At 59.5% G+C, this 19,126-nt stretch overlaps 1 protein-coding gene across 2 annotated transcripts; it reads left to right on the top strand.

Annotated features, from left to right (window-relative positions):
• Positions 1 to 932: 932 nt before the first annotated feature.
• Positions 933 to 9,672, top strand: IL10RA (interleukin 10 receptor subunit alpha). Of its 2 annotated transcripts, XM_056107672.1 has the most exons (7): positions 933 to 1,047; positions 2,444 to 2,558; positions 3,094 to 3,278; positions 4,071 to 4,240; positions 4,691 to 4,841; positions 6,621 to 6,742; positions 8,489 to 9,672. In XM_056107672.1, exons 1-7 carry the CDS (start codon positions 978 to 980, stop codon positions 9,380 to 9,382), a joined length of 1,707 nt encoding a protein of 568 aa, XP_055963647.1. In that variant the 5' UTR covers positions 933 to 977; the 3' UTR covers positions 9,383 to 9,672. The 2 variants fall into 2 exon arrangements, with proteins under 2 accessions (XP_055963647.1, XP_055963648.1); XM_056107673.1 differs by lacking the exons at positions 2,444 to 2,558; positions 3,094 to 3,278 and having other exon boundaries at positions 969 to 1,047; positions 8,489 to 9,671.
• Positions 9,673 to 19,126: the final 9,454 nt, after the last annotated feature.

Here is a 19,126-nt window from a genome sequence, read left to right as displayed (position 1 = left end):
AAAAACCAAATGGAAAAAGGAAAAAGGAAACTTGTCAAGCCTGCACCTCTCCTGCCCACTGCTCCCGGGGTGATCCGGGGGCTGTCCACTTCCGGGGCCCCTGCCTGACCATGCCTCTACCCCTCTGCACTTTCCGAGGGGCTGGGGGACCCCTGACCTTTGCTGACCACCATGGAGACGGGAGGCCTTTGCAGTCCCAGTGTGGCCCCTCATACAGGGTGCCCCCACATGCTGGACAAGTGTCTCTGCCCCAGCCCACCCTCAGAGCAGAGCTACCTCCTGTCCCTGCCACCTGTAGGCCTAAAGCAAGTGTCCCACAGGTTCTGCAGAATCACTTTCCCAAGACGAAAAAAGTCGCCGGGACTTGGGGCTGGAGAGATAGTACAGCAGGTAGGACGCTTGCCTTGCATGCGGCATCCCAATGGCCCCCTGAGCACTGCAAGCCAAGAGTAATCCTTGAGCATAGCTGGGGTGCCCCCCCAAAAAAAAACTTGGGAGCAAGGGAGAGCCCCAGGGAGAGGGGAAGCCCTGGGCACCCCTCAAACATACTGATCGGTGAATCCCCTCTCTCCCCGCTGGTTCTTCTCTGAGCCTGACCCGGCGGTGCCCAGGTAACACTGAACAGAGCAGGGTCCTTGCACAAACCACATGCGCCCAGGCAGGTTCTGGCCCCTAACTCAGAGGGGCTGGACCCGGGACCTCATCCCCGCCTGGCGCATCTGCACCAACGCCGGCACCCAGGGGGCCAGGCTGCCCCTGGCTGCGGTCACAGCGGCAGGAAAGGGGTAAGCTGGCCGCCACCCCGCCCACGGTCACGCATCCCTGTCCGCCCGGGGGCGGTGCTGGCCGGGCGGCACTGACGTCAGCCGGGCGGGCGGCGCTCGGGCGCTCGGGGCGGGCTCGGCAGGGGTTGCTCAGCCCAGTCGGGGGCCCCGCGGAGCCGCGGCAGGAGCGGCTGAGGATGCGGCGCGCGGACGATGCTCCTGAGCCTGCTGGTGCTGCTGGCCGCGCTGCTGCAGGGCCCGCGCGCCGGCGCCCGCGCGCATGGTAAGGCGCGCCCCTGCCCTGCCCTGCCCTGCCCTGCCCTGCCCTGCCCTGCCCTGCCCTGCCCGGCCCTGCCCAGCTTTCCCCGGGGCCCGCGGGGCTACCGAGGCAGCCGTCTCTAGTCTCGTTCCCCAGCTCCCCTGAACTGGACTTTTGCTCTGGTCTTTTTGGGGGGCTCCGTGTCCCGCTGGGCAAGGACCTGGCTGCCCCTTCGGCCCCACCTTCCTGGCACCCCAGTTTAGCCTGAGGTATCTCTCTCCCTCTCCCTTCCCTTTTCTTCACTCTCAGCCCCGGTTCATCTCCTCCTTTCTCACTCTCACCCCCCCCTCCTGGGCTCTCCCGGGAGGGAGGGGAGGGTTCTCTCTCTCGCGGTCATGCCCAGCTGCAGAAACTTGGCATGAAAGGGGGCGAAAAGAGGGAAGGGCTGGGAGTGTGTGTGTGTGGGGGGGGGGGGAGCTGAGAGTTGAGGTGGGAACACAGTTCCCCCAGGCACACAGCCCAGACCCCGCAGACACAGCCGGGGTTGCTACTTCCCGTCTGGTGTTTTGCAATCCAAAAGTGAGAATCAGATGGTCCCCAGCAAGTCAGAGAGTGAGGGATAGGGACAAACAGGGGTCTGCTGAGCTGCCATCCTTGGGGCAGTGGGGATGCGGGGAGGGGGGGGCATTAGGGACCAATGGAGGTGGTGGGGAAGGGGAACCACTTTGAGCCCTGCCCCTGGGGACCTGACTGGGCACCTGCCCCACCAGCTGTGCCCGCTGAGCCAGGGGCTGAGCAGCCGCATCTGCCCACAGGTGCAGTGAGGTACAGAGGGCGAGTGTGAGGTTCTGAAGCTGAGGCTGGTCTCGGGGCTGGGCATCTCCTGGCTGGTGTTCAGCAGCTTCACCTGGCAACAGGGTGCTGGTTCTTAGAGATGCCCTTGCCCCCTGGCCCTGGCTACCAGGGGCTAGCTCTAGGGAAAGTCCTGTCTTCAGAGTATGGAAATCGGGGCCAGAACTGGGCTGGGGGCTGTAGCCAGCTCTGCGTGCAGCAAGAAGCAGAAGGCGTCCTGCAGGGTTTCTGAGCTTTGGGGTGGGGGGTTGGGGATGCGAGGGGCCTTGGCTTGGGTCTGCGCCCCGGGGAAGCAGCAGACCAGGCTTTGCTCTTCCCGGCCTCCAGACACTGACAGCCCTTCGCTGGGCTTGGAAATCAGCCTCGCCCACCCCAAGACCTTGAACCAGCCACTCAACCTCTGCGAACCTTCATGACTTGTCAGCTCACATGGAAATGGCAGGTGTCGCCATTACTACATGGGACCATACGCGGGTCAAGGGTCTGGCAGAGCGTGTGGCTGCGGGCACCAGGATGCCAATGGGCTGCTCTCTGCTGCCCCTAATGCCACCCCTTCTTCCCCCAACAGGCTTGCCCAGCCCCAAGTTGGTGTGGTTTGAAGCAGAGTTCTTCCACCACGTTCTCCACTGGAAACCCATTCCTAGTCAGTCCCAAAACATCTACTACGAGGTGAAGGTCCTGAGGTGAGGCGACAGGAGGGGGTGGGGAGTGGGGGGTGGGGGGCGGGCGCTGCCTGCATCTCCAGGAGCTGAGTGGGGTGCTGGCAGAGGGCGAGAAGGGCAAGGGACAGGGGTTGCCATCATAGTAAAAAGCAGAACCAGGCAGGGAGAACATCCGGGTCACCAGGAACCCACCTGTCGTTGGAAGCAGGGAGAGGTCAGACAGGGGTGTGGGGGGAGGGGACGGGGTCGCCTGGAAGGCTGGGACCTGAGCCCAGGCCGGTGTTTCTCTACCTTCTTCCAGCCACCGTCCCTCTGCCCTTGTTTCCTTCCTGGCCCCCCATGCGACTTTTACCTGTGATTCCCGTAGACTAGGGGAGGAGGCGTCTGGCCTCTGGCTGAGAAATGGCTGTTGCCATCCCGGGGGAACTGGGAAGAGTCCCAGACGCACAGGGAGCCTCTTGCAAGGAGGATGAGAGGAAGGTTCAGAGGACTGGGCACTGTCCCCCAGCCCCTGCCCCGTCTGCCCTCTCATACCGGTGGCCGTGTCCCTCCCCAGGTATGGCCTGAAGTACTGGAAACCTGTCCCCAGCTGCAGCCAGATGCGGGCGCAGTCCTGTGACCTCACCATGGACACTCTGGACCTCTATCACACCACCAGTTACTGGGCCAAAGTTCGGGCAGTGGACGGAAGCCAGCGCTCCAACTGGACTGTCACCCTCACCCGTTTCTCCATTGATGAAGGTGCTTCTCCTCCCCTGGGCTAACTAGAGGCTCAAGTCTGGGTTTTTTCTCTGTCCCTTGAGTCAGACACTGTTAGCTCAGCTTCCCTGACCAAGGGGGGCCCTTCTTGGCCCGAGGGCACCCTCAGGAGCTGGTTCCCAATGAAATAGAGCCGAGTCATGCAAAGATGTGAGAAGAAAAAGGGAACTGGCGGCGTTGGTCCCACGGAAGAGAAGCGGAGGGTGGGCCGCAGCTGTGGAGTCAGGAGACCGAGACCGGGCGCCAGGAGAGGAAGCGCTGGGGTCAGCAGAATGGGGAGCAGCCCCTCCCCCACACCCGGCTTAGGGACCTACTTGCAGGAGTCTGGGTGTGCCTGCTAGAGCACGAGAAAGGCATGAGAAAAGTTTGGCATTTTCTCTGTAGCGATAAGAGAAAAGATGAACGCCCCCCCCCCAGACATGACGGGGTCCCCCATTGCACCCACAAGCCTGCTCTGCAGACCCCAGCTCTAACTAGAACTCACTGGCGGGGAGCTCCCTGGCTCCCAGGCCCCAGCTGGCCCGACCACTGAAATACCCAGGGAGTGGGTATTTCAAAATACCCATTTAAAGCAAGAGCTTCCGGGACCAGCTTCCAAACGCCAGATCCCATCTGTCTGGGGTGGCCTGCAGCACCCATACTTCTAGCTTGCCCCCCCCCGAAGCCCTTACGTTCTATAGTCTGGGAGAGGTAAGAATCTGGGTCTCCCTGGAAGTCAGGCCTTGGTGGGGTGCCCAGTCCCCTCCAGCCTCATGCGTCTGTTCCTCCCCGCAGTGACACTGACCATTGGCAGCTTGAAGCTGGAAGTGGAGAATGGCTCCATCCTTGGGACCATCCAGCCCCCCAGGCCCCGGGCCGCACCCGCGGGCGACACTTACGAAAGCATCTTCCCCTACTTCCGCGAGTATACGGTCTCCGTGCGCAAGGTGCCAGAGCCCAACACGGTGAGGCGTCCTAGGCAGCTTCTCCCTTCCGGGTGGCAGGCACTACCCCTCCTGAGATGCTTTTTCTGTCTGCGGTGCTGGGGATCAAACCCAGGGCACGCAGGGCCTGTGCTCTGCTCCTAAGCCCGTCCCAGGCCCCCATGGGAAGATTTTGTCCTAACCCCTCTGCAGGCAGCTCTGTTATCCCGTCAGTGGGGAAATGAGGCCCAAAGAGGCTCCATGGGTGGGAGACGTGAAATCTACAAATTGCAGCGCCCCCTCCCCAACCTGGAAAAGACCCTTGGTTCCAAAACGTACTTCCGTTCCTCCTCCCACCCTGAAGGCACCGTGCTGAGGCCACTGGGCTAAAGGGGGTTTATCTAGGAACAAGGATGCCTCGTGCTCCGGCGCCTCCAGGTCTGGCCACGGGCTTCCGCTCACAGCGGGTGTCATTTGTCATTTCTCCTGCAGTACATCGAGAAGACAGAACAGAAAGAAATCTTCCGCCTCGCCATGAACGGAGAAGTGGGAGAGTTCTGTGTCAAGGTGAAACCGTCCATCAGCTCCCGTGTGAACCCAGGGCTGTGGTCCCCAGAGGAGTGCGTGGTGCTCGTCCAGCAGTGTATGTGGGGTGGCGTGAGGACCATCCATCCGGTACCCATGAGGGGGAGTGCCTGTGCCAGGCAGCAAGCCAGAAACCCCCAGGGGTGACCTCTGCACCCCCCCCCGCCACAGTTCTGAGTAACAGCATAGACTGCCTCTTGTAATTATTTTTGGGGGGTGAGCCACATCCAGCAGTAAACAGAGGCTACTTCCATCTCAGTGCTTGGGGATCACGCCTGGCAGTGCTTGGAGGACTCTGCAGGGTTGAGGATGGAACTCAGGGTGCCATGTGCTAGACCTGCCTCAGCCCTTTGAGTGTCTCTCCCATTCCCTACAGTATTGCCCCCTTTTTAGAAGAAGGCCCTGAGACTCCCGGTGCAGACACAGTTTACTGGGGCCCGGTGGCAAAGCCAGCGCTCCCCACAGTTCAATGGGTGCTTCTGGGCCGGAGCAATAGGACAGCGGCAGGGTGTTTGCCTTGCACATAGGCATCCCAGGTGGTCCCCCAAGCTCGTCAGGATTCCTGAAGGCAGAGCCAGGAATAATCCCAGAACATCATCGGGTATGGCCCAAAACACTTAAAACAAAACAAAACAAAAAGTGCTTCTACTAGCACAGGGCCCCAGGAACCCCAACTCAGCTGTGTACTTCCTGTTTGTTACATTCCTTTCTTGGAGTGGGGTAGCCAAGGGCCCTTCTCCCAGCTTCAGAGGAAGCTGACCAGTGCTGACTGGTCACCCCAGCTGGAGGCAGGCAGGATCGGGGGGGGGGGGCTGGTAGAGGGCCTGGCTGGGGTGGTCTCAGTGCACCCCACAGCTCAGGGGGTGAATGGTGCCAGCAGCCAGAGCAATGGCGCGCATGCCCAGTCCAGGGCGGGCCACACCCAGCAAAGGCCAAGGTGGTGCCTTACCTTCCAAGGGGCGCAGGGTGTGGGGCACTTCCGTTTAGGAAGGATGCACCAAGGGCTGTCACTTTAGCCTCACTCTCCCTTACGGGGAGTAAAGCACCATTGGTGTGAATGTCCAGCACCCCGAGAACTTCTCCATCCACTGTCTCCTAGAAGAAAGCAAGGTGCACACAGGTCTGGGCGGGTCCCAGCATTCCCACTGACCTCTCACCTGTAAACACCCGTGAAGGTGAGACAGTAGTCTCCCCCTTGCCCACTCTCGTGGCGAAAGGACCAGGCGTCTAAAGCCCGCTCTGAGGGCTGGTACATCACCAGCAGCTTAGGTCGCAGACGCTATTCATTTTCCCCTTCACAGAGGAGGAAACTGAGGCTCAGAGAAGTTGAGTCCATTGTGCGGTCTCATGGCCACTTGGGGCCTCCAAAATCTCCATATTCTTTTTTTTTTTTAGTGGGGGGGTGTGCGGAGATCACACCCAGCAATGCTCAGGGGTTCCTCCTGACTCTGCACTCAGGAATCACTCCTGGCGGTGTTCAGGGAGCCATGTGGGATGGAGGGGATGGAACCCGGGTGGGCCATGTGCAAGGCAAATGTTCTACCCACTGTGCTATTATTGCTCTGGCCCTACCTCCATGTTCTTACCTGCTGTGTCCAGTGGCCTCCGAGTGCTGACATGCACAGCTCGGATCAGAGTCCACGTGTCCAGGGCGGGACCCCCCTGGGGCTGGGCTTTGAGTTAGGAGAGCGATTACCCCCATCCTGGCCACCACTGTAGATCCAGATGGCTGATAGTGGTAGTGGTGGTGGGGTGCAGGGTCCCTCCACAGCGCTTATGGGGTGGCTCCTGGGTGGGCCCTGGACGTGCAGGGTGTAATGTCCTTTTTGGTCTGCAGATTTCACGGCCAGCAACCTCATCATCTTCTTTGTCTTTGTCCTGCTGCTCTGCGGGGCGCCGGCCATGTGCCTGGGCCTCCAGCTCTATGTGCGTGGTGGCGGGAAGCTGCCGGCAGCCCTGGTGAGTCTCCCCCCTGGCCCTGTGCCCCCTACCACACCAGCACACGCCCAAGGGGGCTGGGCAGCCCCTTCCCCAGTGGTGTGCACCCCCTCCCCCAGGGTTTTCCCGGGCCAAGGCCAGGGCGCAAGCACAGTCCAAGTCCACTGCAACGCGAGTTTCTTGCGTTTGCAGTTTCGCGTCGGCAGTTTCACCACTCACTAACAGCCCCTGGGCCTGGACTAAGCCACAGGCCACTTGGCCCGTGACCTGGAAAAGGAAGGACTAACGCTGAGTACTCACGTTCCATCTGTCCCCGAAGCAGCTCCTAGAGCAGCGCTCGGCAAAGGCCCATCCTCCCTCGACTTTTCCTCTCTCGTTGACATGCATATCAAGTCCAGGCCCCAAGAAATGCACCCCCGACCCCTCACAAGAGTTTTTAATCACACCCGAAAATAGGGAGACCGTGCAGCTGCCCTTAGGAAAAGCCTGGCGTGGACCTAGGCACGCTTATGAACACGTGTTGGGACGGTGCCTTTGGTCTTGTAATATATTCACATTCGAGTTTTGGGTGTTTGCCTTTTTCTTCATGTTTCGTGGCACCCCTTGAATGTTCCTTCTACCACGAACTTGCCTCCATGGCTCTTTAGCAAAGTGCTGAAAATGCTGGGGTGAAACTGTTGATGGAGAAATTGCCTAGAACTGGGTTGTGAACAGCCTGGACCAGGAACAAAGTCCAGAACTGAGGGGCTGGAGCCATAGGACAGCGGGGAGGGTGCTTGTCTCTTATGCAGCAGACCTAGTTCAATCCCTAGCATTCCATATGGTTCCCTGAGCACCACCAGGAGTCATTCCTGAGTGTGTGGCCAGGAGTAACCCCTGAGCATCACCAGGTGTGGCCCAAAAATGAAAACAAAATGAAATGAGGGGAGAGAGAGAGAGAGAGAGAGAGAGAGAGAGAGAGAGAGAGAGAGAGAGAGAGAGAGAGGCAACATGTTTGCTTCACATGCAGCAAATCTGGGTTTGATTCCCAGCACCCCACAGGGTCCCCAAGCCCCACAATTGTTATTATTGAATGCAGAGCCAGGAGTAAGCTCTGAGCACCACAGAGTGTGGCCCCAAAATCAATAAAGTGAGTAAAGCAGGTTGGAAGGGAGTGACGGGGACAGAAGAAGGCAGGAGATCTGCCCAGGGCAGAACAGGGCCGACTAGACCCTACCTGGTGCACAAGTAACAAGCATTATTTGTGGAATGGGCCTTGATTATATACTGAGTTTTATACTGATGGGCTAGTAGGGATCCTGTTTCGTATTTGGGGGTCAAAGTCTGAAGAGTTTGGCACGTGCTTCAAGGTTTAGGTGAATGAGACGATGCTCAGAGCCCCCTAAAAAAGCTGCCCACAGGCCTCCCTGCTGCCCTCCAGGCTCTGGGGACCCAAACTTCTGTCTGGGCCAGAACCCAGTGGGTGGAAAAGGATCATACAACAAGGCGGGAATGACGGTTGCAGTGCTCTGCCCAGAACTGCAACCTATGCAGGCGGGAATGACAGTTGCAGTGCTCTGCTCAGAACTGCAACCTACGCAGATGGGAATGACAGTTACTGTGCTCTGCCCGGAACTGCAGCCTATGCAGGCAGGAATAACAGTTGCAGTGCTCTGCTCGGAAGCACCTCCCCCAGGCTCCCTCCTGACCAGGGCCTGCCCTGGCCACCCCCCGAGGCGGGTTCCCCCAGTTGGCCCTCCAGCCCCTCACTCTCTGCTCTGCTCACAGGTCTTCGAGAAGCCGGGCCCCCTTGGCCTTGTCAGCCAGTTCCCGCACCCAGACCCCATCCAGCCCCTGAACTCGGAGACCTTCCTACAGGATACCCCCAAGCTATTCGACTCAGAGCTGTACACCAGCACCGACAGCGGCTTTGGCAGCGTCAGGCCCTCCCTGCAGTCACAAGAGACCCCCGGCCTTGCCACCCCCAAGGCCCGCGGCCCTCTGGGAAAGAGGGCCTCCCTGGAGGAGCTCCACAGTGATGGCAGCACCGACAGTGGCGTCTGCCTGCAGGAGCCCAGCCTGGGTCTCGGCTTGGAGCCCCCCTGGGAGCTGCAGCAGGATGACGACAGTCGGGGCCAGGATGACAGTGGCGTTGGCCTGACACACGGCTCTGAGGAGCAGCCTGCACCCGACCAGGGTGGCTCGGCCTCGGACCATGTTGACCCCCCAGGACCTGGGGTGCTTGGGGAGGAATACCCCACTGACGTGACCTTCCAGGGCTACCTGAAACAGACCAGAGGCACCGAGGAGAAGGCAGCCCAGGTGGACTGCCTGGAGGAGGAGTCCTACTCCCCAGATGACCTCGACCCCAAATTCCAGACGTGCCTAGAGGCTGAGGTCGACCAGACGCCACCAGCATTGACCAAGGGCTACTTGAAACAGGACGCTTCAGGACGGAGTCTTGTGCCCACAGGGGCCTCCTCTGAACAGTGGAGTCACCCCACCGAGGGGTGGTCTCTCCTCACCTTGACCACCTGTGGGGACCTGGGTGCCTCTGACTGGAGCTTTGCCTGTGGCCTGGCCCCTCTGGAGAGCGTGGCTGCCCACGGGGGTCTCCTGGGTAGTCTGGACTCCGAGCTGGCCTCCTTGCCCTTCATCTCCAGCCTGCGTGTGGATGAGTGACTGTGGCTGAGGCCCTGCTTCCACTCCAGTGCCTGGGCAGGGGCCACTGACCTCGGGGTCAGGTGGCCAGGGCTGCTGTCTAGGAAATCTGACAGGGTCGGTCAGGACATCCCCCAGGGGGCTCTTAGGAGCTCTGCGTTGCGGGGAGGCTGAGGGGCTGTAGTCTGCCAGAAGGGCCAGCCTTAGCCCCCTGGTGTCAGAGGGGCCAGCCTTAGCCCCCTGGTGTCAGAGGGGCCAGCCTTAGCCCCCGGTGTCAGAGGGGCCAGCCTTAGACCCCTGGTGTCAGAGGGGCCAGCCTTAGCCCCCTGACGTCGGAGGGGCCAGCCTTAGCCCCCTGGCGTCGGAGGGGCCAGCCTTAGCCCCCTGGCGTCGGAGGGGCCAGCCTTAGCCCCCTGGCGTCGGAGGGGCCAGCCTTAGCCCCCTGGCGTCGGAGGGGCCAGCCTTAGCCCCCTGGCGTCGGAGGGGCCAGCCTTAGCCCCCTGGCGTCGGAGGGGCCAGCCTTAGCCCCCTGGTGTCGGAGGGGCCAGCCTTAGCCCCCTGGTGTCGGAGGGGCCAGTCTTAGCCTCCTGGTGTCAAAGGGGTCAGCCTTAGCCCCTGGTGTCGTGCTCCTGAGCATGGATGCTACAGGGCCTCTCTGTAAGGGACATGTATAGGTGCAGGGGAGGAAGCAGAGACCAAGTGTGGATTCTGGGTGGTCTGAGCTGACCGCCAGCTTGGAGTGAGTCCTTGGGGATACTCCCCCTCCACCGACACACCTAGCAGCTCCCCCCTCTGCCTGGCAGAGACTCCCAGCCCATGTCCACCATGCCCCTGCCCTCTCAGCATCTGTGACTGGCACGTGGGAGCTGAGCCCCAGAGGGGGCTGGCCGTGCTCCTGTCCTGTTCATTTGCACCACCTTGTCCAGGCTGGCCCCTCCTCTCACCCTGCCCAGAGAAGCCATTGGCGTGAGTGGGTCAGACCCTACACGCAGGTGGGCCTGGGCACCAGTTGCTCGTGTCCAGCTCCAGACCCCCAGGATGGAGCCCCTTCTCCATCTCAGTGACCCCAGCTGTCTGTCCCTGGGCTGGGAACTGGGGGGCAGTGGACACTGGGTGAACCCGCCAGCAGGAAGCCCAGTGCTGTGCCCAGGGGCTGCAACCAGATCTGGGCCATGACCCCGGCCTTCCCCAGGGCATTCTAGGAAGGGTCTAGCCAGGACCCCTCTGCCCTGTCCTATGGCTCTTAGCAGTGGCCAGTCCCAAAACAGCTGCCTCTGGGAATGAGGCTGAGGGAGGGGAAGGGCCTCTCAGGGGTCCTCTGAAAGGGCTATTTATTTATTTGCTCACTTATTTATTAAAGAGGCTGCTATCCGGAAGTTGAAGACTCTGCTGGTTTTACTTCTGTCTCCAGTGTGTCTGGACCCCTGCACGCTTCTGGAAGTCACTGTCCTAGGTCATAGATCATCCGCTCCCTGGGGCCGGGCTGACCCTGAGGCCTGTGTCCCTCAACAGAGGGGGGCCGGTCCCCCTGGGCTGACCTGAGCTCTGTGTCTCTGGTGAAATCATTTTTTCCCCCTCTTTGCTCCGTTGCAGCTCCCGGGACTGAAACGGGGCCTGGTGACCCTGAGTTGCTGTAGGTTGAGCAAGATCCAGAGCAAAGGACTCCTCACGTGGCCCGTGTGTGGGGTTCACGAGAGATCGGCCACAAAAGGGAAAGGGAAAGCGTGCTGGGACGGGGGACGTGAATGAACGAGCCCCTGAGAATGTGCTGGTGACGATGTGAGGGTCAGCTGAGGTGTGGGCGAAGCACTGCTCTGTGCGTGTGTGTGTGTGTGTGTGTGTGTGTGTGTGTGTGTGTACAGTTGCTCAGCAGGGTTGCTCACAGCAACCTCTTGCCAACCTCTCTCTCTCTCTCTCTCTCTTCCGGGAAGATGAGGACCCACGCCCCCCCCCCCACCCCGAGGTGTCCCCGGGGTGCGGAAGTTGTCAGTCTTTGCTTCTGAAAGTAGCTTGCACCTTCCACGAAAAGCCACATGTGGGCTTGAAGGTCCCCACGTGCAGCTGGGGGCGGGGAGGAGAGGGGGGCAGGCTGGCCTGCACCTTGGTGCACTGCTGTGGCAGCTGGTCCTGAAGAGGTGACCTGGGACACGTTGTCCCTTGGCCCTGTATCACTCTGAGGAAGCAACCCGTTCTGGGGAAGTGAAGATCCTATCATCTTCAGAGAATCTGACTAATTTCACAGACCCACATCCCACAGTGCAGATTCTTGGCCCGGGGGCCCCTTATCAGGCCGAGAAGAGGTGAGGGGCTGATGGGTTCCCCAAAGGGAGGATGGAGAGAGAAGGCATTCCCCCCCCCCCGCAAAAAAAAAAAAAGCTCTGGGTGAAGACGTGCAACCCTGAATGTCAAGATGTCAAGACTGAGAATCCAAGGAGGCAGAGGGGCGGGGGGGTGGAGAGTTGAGAGAGAAGGGGGGAGAGAGAGAAGGGAAGGAGAGAGGGAGAGGGAGAGAGGGTGAGGAAGAGAGAGGGGAGAGGGAGGGGGAGAAAGAGGGAGAGGAAGAGAGAGGGAGAGAAAGGGGGAGAGGGAGGGGGGAGAAAGGGAGAGGAAGAGAGAGGAGAGAGGGGAGAAAGACGGAGAGGGAGGGAGAGAGGGAGAGAAAGGGAGAGACAGGGAGAGAGGGAGAGAGGGAGAAGAGAGACAGAGAGAGGGAGAGAGGGAGAAAGAGGGAGAGGGAGAGGGAGAGGGAGAGAGATTCTTTATGTCAGACAGAGAAGAGATGGTTCTTCCCAACCACCAGCCAGTGACGTGTTTGGACTTCTCAGGAATTCGGGTGAAAATCCCCCCAGGAGCCGGGCTTGAGGGATGGCATCAGCCTTGAGGGTTTTCCCATGAGGGAGTCAGGTTCCTGTGTGCGAATGGAACTTCCTCCCCCTCCAAGAGAGGGGAAACGGCTGACATCACCCAAGAGGAAATTGGTTCCCACTGTGCTTTCCCGACTGTGGACATCAGCTGCCCTGGGCAGCCAACAGGGGTTTCCTCCCCTCCCTCCACCCGCCCCAGAGACGCAGCCCATCTCTGATCACACTGGGACGAGTTTCTGAGCCGATGCCCCCAGGTGAAGGGCAAAGAAGAGGAAGCTGGAGGCAGTGCCCACCTGGGACAGTGCAGGAGGAGGGGTGGGGGATGGGGGTAGGTGAGGGGGGTGAGGGGCTGATGTGATCGAGCTGTGGTGGGAGGCGTGACTCACCCATTTTCTGTCTTCTCACTCTTTCTGCCAGCGTGGATCCACGGCTGGAAACTCAGTGTCTTATGAATGACGGAGTCCCTTTCCTATCCACTTCATCTTATTTTATCTTGGGCATCACGATGTACAGTATTGATAACGGCAGGGTTTCGTGCAGAAAACATTCCAACCCCACACCCTCCACCCGAGTGTCGGCCGCCCCTGCCCACGTCCCCCGACTCCTGTGCTGTCCCCGCCCCTATCCCCCTCGATAGTGGTCTGCTTCCTACTAAAGACCAGTTCTCAGTTTGGGCTGCCTTTGGGTTTGTGCAGTGTCCTTCCGATGTTCCTTTCTGTCAGCTTGGTCCGAACCTCCCCCTCGTGCCCATGGCAGCGGGCAGCGGGAGGCAGAAGGCCAGGGAAAGGCAAGAAGTGAAACTGTTGACTTGTTGACTTAAGCTCCATACGTCATGATTTGAAGAAGGAAATCAATCGGAGATTGAACAGCAAAATTCAGAAAAGACTTTTAAGGAAAGAGACAGAGAGGGCAATGAAAGTTGAGGAGCTCCCGGATAATGGGGAGCGTCTCCAGAGAAGGAGAAGGTCCCCAGAGAAAGGCAGGAATCTCCCTTTCATACCTTTTGAACAAAGGGAGAGGCTTATGAGCGTGTGTGTGTGTATGTGTGTATTCCAAGAATGTGGGCCATGAAAATGGAACAGGACGCCGAGATGGTTCTCAACTGATGTCCAGCAGGACCGAGGTCATCCAGGTCACCAGGCCCCACCTGGGCCGCCTCGTGACATTCCATACCATGATTCCCTTTGTCTAGGGCCTATTCGGAATCTCACCCTGCCTGTTCCCCTTTGGTCCCTATCAGCAGGAGGGTGTTTCTAGAAGGTTCCCTCGCCCCTGTAGCGGCCCCTGGGGAGTAGCTTGCAGGACTCATGTCAGCTGAAAGGCCTTGCACAGGACCACACTGCATGCGGACATGGGTCCCTGGAGGGGGCTGGCTGCCTAGGAGACCAGCAGGTGCTGATGCCCGGGACTGAATACATGGATACATCACACAGGGATGGGGCCCCGTGTTCCACCCTGAGTGGCAGCTGGAAGGGCCCCAAGCCCTTTGCATCCTGCAGACAGCGACATCTGGCCGCTCAGGGCTGGGAGGCCAAGAGCAGATGTGGGCAAATCCGTCTGGGTAGACAACTCTGACCACGCCTACCTTCTCCCATTATCCTCACCCCTCCCCTTCCCACCTCATACCCCCGACTTCTCGAAGTACCACCTGCATGAGACTGATCAGGCTTCTGCCCCGTTCCCCTTCTCCCGTTCCCCCGAATCCCACCCCATACCTGCTCCAGCAAACAGGCCCCCAGAGCTCCCCTCCAAAGCGCAAGGGTGCAAGGGTGGCTGTAACCCCTGCGCCCCAGACAGCAGACCCCACCCAGTCTCCTCGCTGCCCCTACTCCTGCCCCGGCCCTTCGTTCTTCTGACCCAGCGGGGCGTGTGGTCCTGGGCCTGGTACAGAAGCAACGAAATCTTGGTCCAGCACAACCGGGATTGGCAAGTTCTCCTACCCCGAGAGGTCCTGGCGGGACCCTGGGGACCCCATAGGGGTGCTGGGGATGGAACCTGGGTCAGCCTCAGGCAGGACCAGCTCCTTAGCCCCTGTGCTATGTCTCCGCACCCCGCACCCTGCGATTATCACCGGCAGTCAAGGGTATCACAGCGATGCAGGTCTACCGAACAAACAGGAAATTTAAAGCGAGGATGTGGGCGGGCGGTCAGCAGAGGACCGTGAAAATATTCACTGGGCAGTTGCCCACTCCTTCAGCTTGTGCCCCTCGGGCACCTGCCGCTGGGGCAGACCCTGTGGGAACAGAGCAGGGACCCCTGTGGTCCTCTGTAGCACGCAGGTGCACACATGCAAGTGTTCCTCAGCCCACTTCCCCGTCCTGCCCCTTCCCACCCCACCCCTCCCCATAACCGCCTTGGAGCTGGGACACGCACGGCCCTGGGGTGCAAAGTCACCGGGAGGGGATGGGGCTAAGCAGATGAGGCGTCTTTTATTTCCCACACAAGCTCCCCCTCAGCCCCTGGGCTCACAGTCTGCGTGGTGGGGAAGCCGCTCCCGAGACTTTGGGTCTGGGTGGACACTGTCCACCAACCTGCAGCGCAAACCCAGACAGAGATGGGCGCCCCGGTTCGACCCCACCTGTGTTTTGGCGCCTCTGAGCAGAGGCAGAATATTTTCACTTCGGGTTCCCAAGTGTGAGGTCGCCAAGCCGCCGACTTCCTGTTTTGTACGAGAGCTGCTTCAAGACCGCCGCTCAGAGAAGGCTCCTGACTGACGGCGAAGCAGGTTTGAAGAACAGAGGAGCAGCACCCCTGGGGGCGCCTTCTCAGAGGTGCTCAGCCCCCCACCTCTGCACCAAGAGACAGGGGAGCCACAGAAGTCGCCTCCCTGGCCTCTCCCCCGTCAGAGCCACTGCGGCCATCCACCCCCCACACCCCACCTCTTCCCGCTCAGCCTCCCGGTGGCCTCCAACTCCCCGAAGTTACATCGAAAGCAGAAAGAGTGGCTGGGTGCTTGGTCAAGGAGCCGTAGCCATTGGTGAGCAAAGGCTGGGCAAGGCAGCACACGGCAGGAAAGATCCAAAGCGTCAGTTTTCGGAGCACCTCAGAGTGGACCAGGGATGAAGGTGAAGCATCCCTGAAGAGAGTAAGAGAGCCGGCATCACTTCCCGGGCCGCTCCAGGCACCATCAGGGACTCAGAATTCTAGGGTCCACCACTGGTCTGCAAGAGGGCCCCTCCCCCCCGAACAGTGGTGAGCATGTACCGGCTGGTGTGGGGGGGGGGGTCCGCTTCCCAGGTGTTAGGACCCGCTTAGCCAGATAACTGCCATGACAGGCTTTGGGGGCCTCTGAGTGACTTAGGCCTCTTCCAGGAACAAGAAAAGCAGAAAAGCCAGATGCTTTTGTCCAAGATTACATCCCTGGAATGAGATTAGGTCTCCGGAATGTAACTGTCAGGGAGTGGGCTGGATGTTGTGGGCCAAAGCAACAATCCAAAAATGTGTACCCTACAGGTAATAGAAATTTGCTGAGTAATGCTTACTTGCCAAATTGAAAGTATAAGAACTTGCTGAGGGGCTGGAGCGATAGCACAGCGGGGAGGGTGTTTGCCTTGCATGCGGCCGATCCGGGTTGAGTCCCAGCATCCCATATGGTCCCTCAAGCACCGCCAGGAGTAATTCCTGAGTGCAGAGCCAGGAGTAACCCCTGAGCATCGCTGAGTGTGACCCAAAAACAAACCAAAAAAGGACTTGCTGGACCTAGTGCTCGGGGTCCTTGTTGAAACTCACTGCACCGGGTGGATACTTGGACCCCAGCTAGCTGGAACAATAAGCCTCGCTATGTGATTTGCATTATAGGCTCTGTTCTCTGTCCTTGAGGGGTGGTCGACTCCTGACTCTAACACCAGCATGAGGGAATCATCAAGAATTGACTTGGGGGGGGGAGGGGTGTATAGCATAGCAGGTAGGGTGTTGGCCTTGCACGCAGGCGACCCGGGTTCGATTCCCAGCATTCTGTATGGTCTCCTGAGCACCACCAGGAGTAATTCCTGAGTGCATGAGCCAGGACTAACCCCTGTGCATTGCCGGGTGTGACCCAAAGAGAAAGAGAGCTGGTGGGGGAGGGAGAGCAAAAAAAAAAAAAAAAAAAAAAAGAAAGAATTGACTTGTGGGGAGTGAAAAGGAAGAGGTGGGGGGGTGGGGAGACTGGGGAGACGCGTGGAGTGGAAGGCAGGGCCCAGGGATCCCCAGCTTCCAGCCCCCCCTCCCTACAAAGGAGCCCTAGAGACAGCAGACAGGAGGGGGGAGGGCCTAGGGACCCACAGCTCAGCAGAGCTGCTGGCTTGGACAGGGCGACAGAAAACTAAAGAAGATGATGGTCACCTGTCCATCATCTCTTTGTGTCTGGGTGGGCCGGCCAGCAGCTATGAAGCAAGACCTTTCTCACGCCCTTGTCCATCCCTGGTTTATTGTTCACCTGCCCCGGGGCCGGGTCCCGTCCTTCCTGTGGAGAATCAAGGCTCAGAGACAGATAGGGCCCTGCCTCCCGCAGGGAAGAAACTTCAAAACTCTTCCATTTCCAGATGCTGAAATAAATGCCTCCGGGTGAACCCAACCTCACCCACAAAGGTTCCTGGGTTGCCTTGACCTTTGTCCCTCTGCCTGCTGAAACTTCCCCTTCTGTTCCCAAACTGAGCACACAGCCTGAGTACCACCCGCGGTCACACTCGGGCTGTTTCTTCTCTACTCAGGAACGTTTCTGGGCTATCTCCCAGCTACTCCCTCTTCTGCAGTCAGTAGAGATAGAGACAAGCCCAGCCCACAGGGGGCTCAGCCTGGGATGGGGGTGGGGGGGGCGGCAGGCAGGAATGGAGGTGTCCGATTCTCCACAGTTATATCTCACTGCCTGACCATTGCAGACCTTACGCCAACTTTTTTGCTCCAAAGTGGGATAAAGCCATCATGAGAAGCTTTTTAAAATAGAAAACTGGCGGGGGCTAGAGCAATAGCACAGCAGGTAGAGAGTTTATCACGCACGTGGCCTACCTGGGTTCAATTCCCAGCATCCCATATGGTCCCCCCGAGCACCACCAGGAGTGATTCCTGAGTGCATGAGCCAGGAGTAACCCCTTGCAATGCCAGATGAGACCCCCCCAAAAAAGCAAAAATAAACAAATAAATAACTGTCCCAGGGGCTAGAGCAATCGTGCAGTGGGATAGTACAGTAGATAGGACAGTGCACGTTTGCCTTGCACGTGGCCGACCCAAGTTCAATCCCCTGCGCCCCATAGGGTCAGCCACCAGGAGTGATCCCTGAGCACAGAGCCAGGAGTAAGCCCTGAATGCTGAGTGTCACCCAAACCCAAAACAAAACAAAACAAAACAAAACAAAACACCCTCCAAATTGTGCCAGTGGGATTATATGTGGGATTTAGAATAACTGGATGGAGAAATGTAATGGTTTAAGGGGAGGAGGGGATGCCTAGATCACCCTTGGCCCCAGAGTCCAGGGAGGAGAAGCAAAGGAATCCAGTGGCTGGGGGCAGTTCGGGGTGGGGGGAGAGGAGACAGAGGAGAAACATGGACACAGGGGCCAGGGGGACGCAGGCACATCCGTGGTGTTGAGGCAGGATAGAGCTAAACGGGACACAAATTTAAAAAGTTGCCGTTGCGATGGCAGCCCAAGGGGTGGCTGTCAGGGAGGGAGTCTGGGGACCCAGGTGGAGGAGCTGGCAGTGATCGCGAGACATGTCTCAAGCCCAGCTATGAGCGACTTCGTAAAAAATAAGACTTTTGGGGGGCTGGAGCAATAGCACAGTGGGGTAGAGCGTCTGCCTTGCACACCACCAACCCAGGTTCGATTCCCAGCATCCCATACGGTCCCCCAAGCACCAGCAGGAGTAATTCCTGAGTGCAGAGCCAGGAGGAACCCCTGAGCATCGCTGGGTGTGACCCCAAAAGAAAAAATAAATGAATAAATAAATAGATAAGACTTTTTAAAGAACCACGCTGTTGGTGTTACTTCAGCTTGGGGCATGCCAATCAGGGGATGAATTCGGAGGATCCCCACGGTGGTGGCAGGTTTGGAGGATCAGGGAGGGCCAGAGGGAAGGGGCAGAGGGGGTGGCGTGAGCTGAGCTCAGAGGCCAGATGTGGGGGGTGCGCAGGGGGGGGGGGGTTAACCACGGCAGCAGACTGGGCAGTGAGGAGCAAGAGGGTTCAGGGGAAGCCCCGGTCTGAGCGTGGGGCGTCCCTCCAGAGCCCAGGCTTTGGGCAGCTGCTCCCCAGTCATTCCCATGGACGCTGAGCCTCCAGTCCAGCTGAGCAGACAGCTGCCGTGTCCCGGGGCCAGGCGCTGGCTCAGAGCATCAGAGCCGTGGGGCGGCCTGGGAAGGCTAGGCCGGGAGGATGAGGGGAGCTGGGCTGGGAGCGCGTCAGGGCCTGAAAGAGGAAGCGGCCCCTCTCGGTTCTCCATCCCAGGGTGGGAAATACCCTCCGTTCTCCCGGCCCTCAGTGGCCGTCCCTATTCCCGCACCTGAGGTCACCAGACCCGAACCAGGACCACCTGTGCCCCCTCCCAAGTCCTGCGCCTTTCCCTCCCGGGCTACAGAGGGGTCCCTGCAGGAGTGTCACTGAGGCACCCTGCTTGGGGGCTGGAACCGGGGGACACGGGGGTTACTAGGGGACACGGAGTCCATGATGGGCTGGGAGAGCAGCCTGCCGGCACCTTCACCTCACAGAGGCTGAGGCTGAAACACTCCAGAAGCTTCCATCTGAGGAAACAACGAACGTATTCCAAGGGGGAAAAGGCCAGACATGGACAAAGTGGACAGAGCAGGGGCAGGTGGGGGGGTGCAGTCGTGGTCACAGGTGCCCCTCCTGCACACCCACCGCTGCTGTACTCCTCTGGGGGTCCCCAGCAGGTGTCAGCATTCCACTCACCTGCCGGCCCGCCCCGGGC

The sequence above is a fragment of the Sorex fumeus genome, unplaced genomic scaffold (genome assembly GCF_029834395.1).
Source record: "Sorex fumeus unplaced genomic scaffold, SorFum_2.1 ptg000169l, whole genome shotgun sequence".
Lineage (NCBI taxonomy): Eukaryota > Metazoa > Chordata > Mammalia > Eulipotyphla > Soricidae > Sorex > Sorex fumeus.
Note: the sequence above shows the minus strand (reverse complement) of the source record. Positions and strands in the feature narration are given on the sequence as shown.